General features: G+C 39.7%; 1 protein-coding gene across 1 annotated transcript in view; it reads left to right on the plus strand.

The window, feature by feature from the left end:
* The window catches only part of LOC112254117 (receptor-type tyrosine-protein phosphatase T), a 491368-nt gene that overhangs the window by 135966 nt on the left and 342751 nt on the right, over nt 1–12651 (plus strand). The window contains exon 3 of the mRNA XM_024426355.2: nt 2524–2795. Within this exon, the coding sequence (XP_024282123.1) occupies nt 2524–2795 (272 nt within the window). The remainder of the gene's footprint in view (nt 1–2523; nt 2796–12651) is intronic.

Here is a 12651-nt window from a genome sequence, read left to right on the forward strand (position 1 = left end):
TACTGTAGTTGCTCGAGGGCCTCTCCCCTTGCATAGCCAGTGTGGAGCTGGTCAGGAGCGATTTCGCTCTTTTTACTCACCGGTTGATTGGTTTAATGGCTGCCCATATTACTATTGATCTGAATACCCCGTGACCGATAATGCCTTTTATTTTTACTCTGCCCATTTCTCCACAGTTTTAACAGCACACCTGGGGAATAAATATGTACTTTATTGCACTTATATCCGTGTGTATGGGAGTAGGTGGGCCTCAAACCTACTATTAGAAATATATGATATTCTTATTTACAATAAAGTGAAACGGTTGACCTGATATCGATGAAAATACCCTCAAATTAAAGCTGACAGTCTGCACTTTAACCTCATAGTCATTGTATAATTTCAAATCAAAAGTGCTGGAGTACAGAGCCAAAACAACAACTAAGTTATCACTGTCCCAATACTTTTGGAGCTCACTGTACACGGGGTGCAGGGAATAAAAGTCCAAAAGTTCAAATCATTATATTAAATCCAATTTCCATGAAAATTCCATAAAATGTATTTTAAACAATGTTCAGATCCCTGAAACTTGTTTACCTCTGGCCATGGTTTGCTAACATTTTCATGTCAACAAAATACGTCACTTTCATAGATTTTCATGTCTCTCATGTTCATTTTGAAATTCTCTCCATATGATCCCATGGTTCTTCTAACTTGTGAAACTTGTGATGACATTTAACACCCCGGTATTTCAGGTAAACACTTCTTGAGGTTAAAAGGTGCCCTGGTTTACATTCATCACATTGGCTGCGTGTTGATGCTGGAGGGAGGCTGTGTTCTGTGTGTGTGCACGTTTGTGTTTGTGTGAGTTTTTGTGTTTCAAAGTTAAAGTTTTATTAGTTGTATATACGGGATACACATGGTATACAGCGTCCAATGAAATGTTTACTTGCAGGTTCCTTTCACGACAATGCAACAGCAATAAGAAATAATCAAATATATGAACATGGACGTACTGTATGTGTGTGTACACTTGAGCCGGTGTGTGTGAATCTGTGAGTATATTTGTGTGCATGTGTGTGTGAGTCAGTGTGTTGGCAAGATGGGGTTGGCAAGAGTGCTGATGTAAAACGGCGGTGGCTGAGGCGAATAAGACATTTTATCAGCCTAGATTCCGGACCCAAGGTTGGGGTGATTGATACTATATCTCCTCTGTGCATAACCCATTGATGTGCTTCACATAATTTTGGTGATGAATCGTCTGATTCCGCATGCCATCCTATGGCCCTAGCCACATTAGGAGACGCCATTTATCATTGACGAGTTAAAAGGTTTCTGACAAAATTTGCCTAGGAAGAGGTTGTCGTTATTTCAACCCTGTCATTTACTCTCCACTGACACATTTAAGTTCTCATTTGTGTCAGGGAATTCATTATGGTTTCAAGGGGAGCTGCCCTTGCTGCTAATGTGCTAATGTTCTAGTAATTATTATATATATTTTTTACCTTTTTTTAACTAGGCAAGTCAGTTGAGAACAAGTTCTTATTTACAATGACGGCCTACACTGACCAAACCCGGACGACGCTGGGCCAATTGTGCTCCACCCTATGGGAGCCCCAATCACGGCCTGTTGTGATACAGCCTGGATTTGAATGGAAGCCAAGGGGCGACCCTTGATAAGTGTATCAGTTAGAATCAGGTAATCATCTGGGTCAAGTATTCAAGATAAATTACATAATTCCTTTCATGGAATGGTCTCCCGAGATTATGATTTCAAAGTGTCCGGAGACCATTTTTGTAATAACTCATCTTAATCGTTTAATTGTCACACTCTGGAAGAAAGGTCTTTATGATTCAGGCCACATGCCTTATGCCAGAACTCTCAAAGCACTTTTTGCCCACTGTAGAATAGCCTACTGCCAAGTGTGAGTCAAGCTATAAAACCACATACGCTCGGTATGTATGTGGGTGTATGTTGTTTTACATCAGAGTAGTGGATATATTGTAAGGCACACAAGCCAGAATATTGCCAGGGTGGACATTTGCCTGGCTTGATGTTCAGTTATCAAAGCAACATCCCTGAGAATATATCACTCCAATATATTCTTTGTTATTCCAGCAGCACGTCTTCTCACACCTATTCATCCCTCTTCCTGTCTGAATCTCACCCATTTTATACTACTTTTTATCTCTCTGCTCTCTTGCTTTCTCTTTCTTCTCTCCCTGCAGATTTCAATAATATTTTACAGTACAAGTACAATAGTTCACTGTAGCAGTAGTTGTTCCTCAGACATTCCTCATACTTCATGGGTCTGGGTTCAAATAGTGAGTTAAAATAATGTGTTCTTTCAAATACTTTTGAGCGTTTGATTGAGCCTGCCTATAGTGCCAGAGGGGTAGGGCTTTCACTTTGAGTGAAAGTATTTGAAAGAATACAAATAATATTTGAACCCAGGTCTGGTAGACAACAAATCGGTCTGTTCTAGGCAGGAAATACTCCTCCTCGTCTCAGCTCACGTCTTGGTTCTTTCTCGTCCCTGATAGGTTCTTTTATGGTGGTGAACGGCTCCGGCCGGGCGTCGGGACAGAAGGCCCACCTGCTCCTGCCTACCCTGAAGGAGAACGACACCCACTGCATCGACTTCCACTACTCTCTATCCAGCCGCGAAGGCTCCAGTCCCGGGGCACTCAATGTCTACATTAAGGTGAACAGCGGCGCCCAGGGAAACCCTGTGTGGAACGCCTCAGGCTCGGTGACCGAGGGCTGGGTCAAGACCGAGCTGGCCATCAGTACCTTCTGGCCCAACTCCTATCAGGTGAGGGGAGAGCTTCAGTGTTCACACATACATCTGTGAGGTGTTCATTAGGGGCCACAATGCATTTTTTTATATAAAGACTGTATTCTTCCGTTTTCAATATGTTTAATATGTTCATGACACTGCGATCACACCAACCATAAGCATGCTCAATCCACTGTTCAGAACCGGTGTGTGGTAGGCCTATTGCTGGAAATGTGATTTCTTAATAATATTTTAGTTGAGATTGATATTGCCTGTCTTACCTGTGTGATGAGGTTCGACAACTGAGTTATTTCCTAATGTAACCCAATTAGTTATTTGCAGCCTTCTTAGCTAGTCAATAGGGTTAAGAACTTGAATATAAATTATTTTTGACTAACAGGAATACTCATGCCCTGCCATCTATTTCTCGGCCTGAATGTCCTCACATTCATTACTGCTTATTTTGCCGACCTTTTTAAAACAGTTGTTCACTTCATGAACAAGATTGCATCCCCAATGGCACCTTATTCCTTATTTAGTGCACTACTTTTGACCAGGGCCCATGGCATTGGAGACACAATCCAAGTTTTAAAGGCAAAGCTGAAACACTGCAATGGTAATTAGTTCTCTCTAGAATATGATCAGTATGCAAATTTTCATCTGCTGGAGCTTTACACGCAGAGGCAACCTTTGTGCACCGCAACTTTCATCCAATTTGACTGAAATGGCCCTCAATGAGTCTATTTCATTCTATTTTCAGTCCTCAACTCTCGCTGAAATGGGTCGCCAAAAATGACTTCAGTGGGGAGTTTAGTCACCCCGGCGCCAATTATCTTGGCAAACCATCTCACTGCAAATGGCCAAGTTAAATAACCTTTGAGGGAAAATTATTTTAGGTCCCCACACACCTCTCTCTCTCTTACGCAATCCACTTTCACAAACACTTTCTCTCTCCCTCTACCTTTTTCACTGTCTGACTCTTACTGTCTCTCTCTATCGCCCCTTCATCTCTTTCTCTTTTTCTGTGCAAATTAAATAAAATGTCAATAGATACATTTTTCAGTTAATGGAATTCAGTTCTTTGATGTGGAAAGTAACCTTGTAGTTTTTGAATTTTGTAAGCTTTTGCATGGTCTTCAATGGGCAAAAACGTAGCGCAATGGTCTTCAGTGCAAAAACTTAATGAAAGGCCTCTGGCAGAAGTAGAATTCATATCTTATATGACCACGCTTTTCATGAATTTGAAGATATAATCATTAAGACCATTCAAAAGAGCAGGGAAATGAACAGGGAAGTATGATGTAGGAACACGTCACTTGCACAGGGTATTGCATAACTTAATTACCTTGGTGAGGCGGAAAGACTAATATTGTGAATATTTTGTTTTAGCTCTAACTAAATATTGACTTAGTCCGTAGGCTAAGGCAGGGATTTTCAAAGTTGGGTTCACAGCGAGATACTGCAGGGGGTCCGCAATTAATTCATACAATTCCGAAAAATACTTATAGGGATATTTTTTTATGAACACCGCTAGCTACAACAGAATACCATCACGGATACCATGTTCATGTCTCTGCGTCCAGTATGAAGGAAGTTAGACATAGTTTCATGAGCCAATGCTAACTAGCATTAGTGCAATGACTGGAAGTCAACAGGAACAGTTTGCATGCTAGCAGTTTGCATGTTCCTGGAAGTAGATAAATGGCTTCATTGCCAAAAGCTCTAACTGTCCCTTTAATATGGAGAAAATTAGAGTCATTCGAGCTAATTACAGGATTTTGTCTGTATAGAAAATTCTGTGGTAGTTTTCAAGATGGAAAAACTGTTTCAGTGTCTACTTAAATGACCAGATAGATGACCAGATAGTCAGATAGACCAGATAGTCAGATAGAAAGCATAAAAAAGATATTGAACTACAGTATATACAGTGCATAGAGTTGCAGAAAACTGCCAAGTTGTCTCTCAGCTCCATGCCAAACTAGAATTATTACGTTTACAACAGAAACATGTTCTCTCCGCCACCAAGATACCTTTCTACACTTCCTCTTCCAATGAACTGTGGGGAGGTCAAAATAATGAAACTGTCTACCAAATCTATTAATTTTGATTAAGTATACCATTATCATTCACCTGATGCTAAGACAAGATGCAACTTATTTTTTTGCTATCATATGATGGGGATCCCTGTGTCGCCGGTTTGCCTGGGTAGGGGTTCCTGGGAAAGAAGAGTTTGAAAACCCCTAGGCTAAAGCGCACATTAGGAGTGACGGTAAATCGAATAACCTTTTCTGCTTTTCATATTTCATGACACTGCTTGAAAGAGTTGACCGTTTTTTCTTAGCTGTTTTAATGAACAGTCTTAAAATGGAGTTCATTGACTTTAATTGATTGCTTGTTAAATATTGGGCTTGGGTATCTCCTTAAGAATCTGACTGTGTGGTCTTAAAGGGACAGCTAAGACCCCACTCTGTTTGATTAGACAAGTAGGTCTGGCACAAAAGATAAGTGGCACATTTTACACAAATTAATGTTTCCTTTTAGTTTGCGCTCCCCTGCCCAAGTTATTTGAAGCACGATGGGCCATTTAGAAAATTCTGTCTTAGCGTTTTAATAAGGATGTATTTCAACAAAGCGCTGAAAATATCATTGTTTCAACATAAAAGTGATACGCAAACACACTGTGTGTGACATTGGAATTTCTCTCTGCATTTCACGCACGTTTTCTATTCCAGAAAATTGCCATCCAAGAAATCAAAAACCTCACTCGTCCTTTGTTCAAAGCCTCTCTGTCTGCTTTCCTCCCTCTAAAGCAGTTGGGGTGGTTGAGAATTCACACCATGTACCACTCCAATTCACACAGTGTGGCACTATGCTCTCCAAACGTTTTGTTTCTGTCACAAAAGAACCGGTCAAAAAATGCAATCATGTCACGCACTTATTTATAGCATTTAGTTCGAAAATAAGTAAAAATGTACAAATTATTATTTATGATTATTTTCTGGTGAAAAACTATTTTAATTTGGTCCATGGCTCAGGCGGCCAAGTGGATGAAAGGCTGTTTGGCTCAGCTCAGTTGTGAACGCGAAGAGGAAGAACTTTACAGCTGTTTCTGAATAATATACAATTCCATGCTTGTGGGTGGTAACATTCAAATAAAACCCAGCACTGAAACGAAGAGTAAGATTCCCCACTTCAAGGCCAAATATATCATACTTTGACAAAAATGATTACCGATTGATGTAAATAGCTGTACAACATCATGGGTAAACTCTGGTCATCAGCTTTCAGATTAAAAAAGTGGATTTCTGCTGGTGTTGGCGTTTACCATACCTCAGTCCCAACATTTGACTGACTAGTGTCGTGTCTTTGGCTATGCCGGATGAAGTGATATGACATGCTATTCTATAAAATAATTTCTCCGTAATTAATATAACCTGATTGAGCTAATCATGTGCAGTGGGGCAAAAAAGTATTTAGTCAGCCACCAATTGTGCAAGTTCTCCCACTTAAAAAGATGAGAGAGGCCTGTAATTTTCATCATAGGTACACTTCTACTATGACAGACAAAATTATTTTAAAAATCCAGAAAATCACATTGTAGGATTTTTAAGCAGGGAGTGGAAGTGGAAGTGGAATTTCTCAGGTGTTTGCCTGCTATATGAGTTCTGATAAAATCACAGACATAATTCAAACAGTTTTAGAAACTTCAGTGTTTTCTATTCAATACTAATAATAATATGCAAATATTAGCAACTATGACTGAGGAGTAGGCCGTTTGATATGGGCACCTTTCGTCCAAGCTGCTCAATACTGCCCCTGCAACAAATAAAAAGTTAATTATTGGTACGTTTTGGTCATCCTTCAACACTTTATTACCCTTGTGCTCTGACACTTTGTGTGGGTTGGGTGCAGGAATGTAGTGAACAGGTCGATTGTAGCGGTAGTCATTTTGATTGCGACGTAATTTACAGTTATTTTGACCGCGGAGGTTATTGGAATCATGGTTTAGTGCTAGAAACTGTTGTTGTGCGTCATCTCTTAATGCTCCAATACCTGATGATGCACCCTCTAACTAGAGTGAGTGCTCCTGGTCAAACTTCAAAACCCGAGTGGTCCGGGCTTTTAGCTTTGCAAACTTTTGATGCCTCAAAAGCTGTGCTTGCAAGCTCTCTGAGTTGTAAGATAGGCAAGCCAACGTGGGCTGCAGGGCCCAAGTAGGTAATGAAGGTGGGATACATGTTCGACAGGAACATTTGTTTAAATGGTAACAGGTCTTCCATGCCTGTTTCAGTGAGTAGGCCAAAGTAAGCTGAACGAAGCCTATGATAGTAAGCTTTTGAGTGTTCATTCCGAGCTTGTTTAACCGTGTTAGCCAGTGAGCTATCGTGTTTGCGAGTCACAGAACCACTGAATTCTAATTTCAAAGCTGTGGCAAGTTTAGCATAGTCATTTAGCACGTTGCTGTTGTAGACGAATGAACCTTGTCACGTGTCTATTCGACGTTCGCTTCAACAGGTAAACCCTGTCAGAACCCGTAGCGTTCGGGAAGCCATCCAACGCGTCTTCTATGTCAGCTAGGAACGTCTCAGTATGGTTTGGCTGACCTGGAACGGGGTCAAAGGTGGGGAAATTCTTCACGAGATTGTCAAGGTATTCCGCGTCAAGCTGGCGGAGAGGGTTGGCTTCATCCTGTGGGGAAAGTGGGGCCGAAAGGGCAAGAGGAGAAGCCAAGCTTTGGCTTTGTTGGCCAAGAGGCGCCATATTACAGAGTGCCGAATGACCGAGAGGAGAAGACTGAGGGACACTTGATGGAGGCAATGTCTGAAACCTATCGTCTTCACTCCGGTTGCTTGGATGGGTAGTCATTCTGAAGAGTGTGACCATTCTGGATTTCTCCAGATGGTACCTAAGGGTGTTATTCTGCTGCATTGCAGAGTCCACTTGAGCGCTTAGAGTACTGATTTTGGACACGTGAGTGTCGCACTTGCTCCTTTCAGTCTCAAACTTATCTGTCATGGTTTGCAGATAGAGGTCTTGAGTACGGAGCGAGAGATTCAGTGATGAGATTTCTTCCGCTTGCTTAGAAATCAGGATTTCCATCTTCATCACCCGAGTTCTCTCATCATTCATTTGGTCAGCGACTTCAATGAGTTCTGCTGATTTGTCATCCAACTTGGTCATTGCGTTCATCAATTGATTGTCTTTGGTCTGTAGAATTTTGAGTAGAACCGTGTTACTTTGAGTAACGTTCAACAAAACTGCCTGCATGTTATCAAATTGCATGCTCCTATTTGTAGATAACTCAACAGATTTATCTAGTTTGGAGTGGACTACATCGTATTTAGTTTTGGCTAAATCGAGTTGTTCCTGGAGACAACGGTTTTGTTGAAGAGTTTGTGCTCGTTCATCGTCATAAGTATTTGCAATTACTTTTAATTGTTAAGATTTCAAACGCAGTTCCTCGACTAGCAGAATGTATTCATTTCCTGCTTTAGTCAATAGCTGCTCAGTTCTCTCCACCTGTCCCCTCATGTTAGCCATGTCTGGCACGTGCTTCAGCTGTGCACTGTGGTTTAGGACCGATGCCACATTTTTATGGCGATACATCAGTGCAAGAGTGGGGAGAACTGTCACAAAGCCTGTGTTTGATGGTTGATTTTGGAGAGCATTCGCAATTTCGGCTGTTTTTTCGCTAATGGCATAATTAGGGTTGATATCGCTGCTGAGGTCAGAGATCAATCCTTTTGTGGGTGGAGGTTCACTAATTAGCAGAGGAGTAGTGACCACCTCCTTTGATAGCTTGTACAATATTATAAAAATTTAGAGGAAAAATGTTCCTATTTTTTTCAAAGTTTGGGTTTGGAATTCATTGGAAGCTGCAAAGACAAGTTTAATCTATGTATAGATGTTGACGAACCATCAGTACCGTACCAGTAATGTGGAAGTTGGACGTGAATGAATTTGCAAAAGCAAATTGAATTAATTAATCAATGCCAATGATTAATCCTACCTGGGTAGGCAATCTGGGTATTAAACTTTAATTAACCTGAGAAGTTGCTTCATCTAGGTTAATATGAGAAGTTTAAAAGTGTCTCATTTGATTGGAAGAACATTAAGGTATGTTCAACAATTTAATTTATTAAATTGAATGAGACGATAATCCATACAATCTCCATTGATTGGATTATCATAAATGTAAACAGGAAATCAAATGTTTCCAACATTCAACACTGGTGCACTTCTCCCTAAGGCCGAAACCACATGGGATTCACGCTGGGGCGGGGCTTCTGTCAGTACTAGATTACTGAATGGTTTTTCAAAAACCAAATGTTACTGATTTATCAATTTAATTACAAATCAGACTTGTATAGGCTATTCGGGAATTAAACTTTAATTAACCTGAGAAGCTGCTTCATCTAGGATAGTTTGAAAAAAGTTTACAAGGTCTTATTTAGAAATCTCATCAATTTGGATATTATTTAATATATCTATTTCAGAATGTAAATTGCCAGATTTACACTTATTAGTTCAATTGGATAAGACATTGATATTCGTCTGGATATCACAAGTAATGACTTGAGTGTGACCTGAATAATTCTTCATGAACTAATATATTAGTGCACACGCCAGCGGTCAAAGATTTCACACGCTGAAATCAAACGGAACTACCCGGGCCGGGACTTCCGTTGCACAAGGCGGAGCAATTTCAACGTGGCACAAGGAACGAAAAATGGCTATTTTCCCTTGTTAGCAAGCTAAACCCTCCTTTGTGCCTGAAAATGCAGCACATAGGATTCCCTTGGCAAGGGAAAGGTTTTACTTATAACGTATTATGTTCAAACCCTTTTCGGCGTTTTTTGACGATGTTTTAACCGGAACACACGGCAACAACGAAATGTGCCTTGGTCTACTCGCGAGAGAGACAGAGATATATAACGCTGGTCAAGCTTATCTCCTGAATTTCAATCGGCTGGCCCTTTGTCCTCGCTCGAGAAATTAATAATGACCGAGCCTACCCGCGTCTGAAACGTACCAGGCAGAAATTGCCCTGCGTTTGGCCAAACACTCTATTTCTCAGATTTCTATAATTAGCTTTATCATCCCTCATACAGAAATGTATTCGCTTACGTTGCCCACTGACTACGTCAGCGAACAACACGGAGTCGGGGGAATCTTCAGAACACACACACAATAATGCTTGTCTACCACTCCAAAAATGTGTTCAATAACTTGGTATATTATGTAATCTGTTTTTCAATTTTATACAGGCTGCCTCATTCCATTTTAAATTCCTGTCAGGGGACTCCAATTATGTCGTGTCTTTGGCTATGCCAGATTAAGTGATATGACATGTTATTCTATAAAATAATTTCTCCATAATTAATATCACCTGATTGAGCTAATCATGTAAATGTAATTAGAGTCGGCACCACTAAATAATATTTATAGAGCTGTTATCTTCCGAATAAACTCTTAAAGACCTAGTAATATTTTACATCAATAGCAGTCAATATCAATCGTCACCTTAATTCAGTCTCATCTGAAAGTTGTAAATTATTTTATCTGCACGAACCCTGGCTAACAAGTTGAATCAGCAATACAAAATTTGATTTAATTATTTATTTACTAAATACCTAACTAATCACACAGAATTACACATACACACAATTAATCATAACTTGATTACAAATTACGTCATAAAGGAAAACGTCCCTTGTGGGCAGAACAGATATGACAGCTTTTTACACAAAAGAAAAGGGCTGGGTTGAGTGAAAGAGCGGGAAGACTGAGGAACAAAGGGAAGAAGCTGTGCTATCGTAAATACAGTACTTTATGCAATCTAAATTACCGCCCATTTCGAAAAGGAAAATGCAATAAATATTTACGCTGAGCTGCACTTCAGTAGGTTGGTGGTAGATGGAAGGCCGTGTTGCCAAACCGAGTCCTTTGTCCTTTGAAGAATGTCTCTGGTGGTCAATTGGATACGTTGTAGTAATGTCATTCTGTGGTAGACGGGATACTCTGTCTGTTCCTTCCTAACCTGCGTTTGCAGCTGCGGTTGCTAACTCAATGGCTAGGAGGTATCAATTCTGTAGTGAATAAGAGTTCAAGGTTCATAACATTCGCAACCAAAGCTCACGCTGATGTTGGCTTCGTTCTGAAGTTATTATCTGAACCATTCTGACATAGGACCGTCGTCCTACCTCCCCGGAACAGGAAGTTCTATTGTCGTCAAGGGCTTTAATAGGAAGGGAGAGGGTGCGTGTTTGAAAAGTTTTATAGCCCATGTCCCTTCACAGGGCGGGCCACTGATTGAGCAGCCCTATCTTATGAAAACCCACATCTCACATTTTAGAAGCTGAAATCACATTTCATCCAATCACAAATAATTTCATATTCAAACATTTAAATTGAACAACAATTCCATGTGAATCCGATAACTCTGATGTGTAGACTTTCCACTGTAGAGTTTATGTAATCTTTTCATTGATGAGAATGTCACAGATGACAACCGAGCTGACATCATATTCATTAAGTACCACCGCATATGTTCAATTGGTCGCATTACCAGAATATAATTAATTTCCCCCCACCTTCTGATGTTCCCCGAATCTCTATGTTAATAACCTCTTATGGATAGGGGAGACGCTAGCGTCTCAACTGGCCAATTACCAGGGGAAATGCAGAGAGCCAGATTCAAATAAAATGCTATAAAATTCAAACTTTCATTAAATCACACATGTAAGATACTCAATTAAAGCTACACTCGTTGTGAATCCAGCCAACATGTCAGATTTTTAAAATGCTTTTCGGCGAAAGCATACGAAGCTATTATCTGCACCAGCAGTAAACAAAGGAGCTAGCATAGCAGGCGCTACAGAAAACGCAGAAATAAAATATAAAACAGGCAATACCTTTGACGAGCTTCTTTCGTTGGCACTCCAATATGTCCCATAAACATCACAATTGGTCCTTTTTTCCCCGATTAATTCCGTCCATATATATCGAAAATGTCCATTTATAAAGCGCGTTTGATCCAGAAAAAAAAACAGTTTACAAAATCCCAACGTCACTACAAAATATTTCAAAAGTTTTCTATAAACTTTGCCAAAATATTTCAAACTACTTTTGTAATACAAGGTTAAACGTTAATAATCGATCAAATTGTAGACGCAGCAGTCTGTATTCAATACAGGAACAAAAAGAAACCAGCACTGCTTTTCACGTCTTGCGCAACTCACAAAAGTGTCCAGACAGATAGATTAAAACTCAAAAAAGTATGCAGACAGATAGATTAAAATTAAGTTTATATTGTAATACTTCTGATTGCCAACTTTCTAGCTCCTCCCACAATTTCCAAACTTTATAGAACTCCTAAAAAGCATGAATTATTGCATCATTATTCATTTTACGTATGAGTCATGACTCTGCCATTGTGCTGTAGAATTTGGGAACTGTCTCTTGTATAATAAATTGCAAATGAGTTTATACTGGATTAAGAGTACATGTTCATTAACTGTAACGTTGTTAGTTATGCTCCAATTTTCTCTCCATTTTATGCCAGCATCAGTTCTTTTAAAATCTTGGTTTCAATAATTATATATTTTTTAAGAGATTGTCAGTTGGATATGCTCTCTGCACATCTTCAGTATGTACCCATTGTTCCTCTTTAGTGCATTCAATGTTGTAAGTATAAGCCTCGGGTATTGAGTAGATACAATTCCAAGTCTGGAAGGTTAAATAAAACCACCCTCAGATATAGAAATATGTAAAACTTTCCTTTTTATTCTTTAAATTTGATTTGCCCATATAAATGCTTATGACCGATTCTACTTTTTTTTAAAGAATGTCTTCGAAGGGGTAATTGGTATTACTGAAAATAAATACAAAA

This window comes from Oncorhynchus tshawytscha, linkage group LG07 (assembly GCF_018296145.1).
Source record: "Oncorhynchus tshawytscha isolate Ot180627B linkage group LG07, Otsh_v2.0, whole genome shotgun sequence".
NCBI classification, from domain to species: domain Eukaryota; kingdom Metazoa; phylum Chordata; class Actinopteri; order Salmoniformes; family Salmonidae; genus Oncorhynchus; species Oncorhynchus tshawytscha.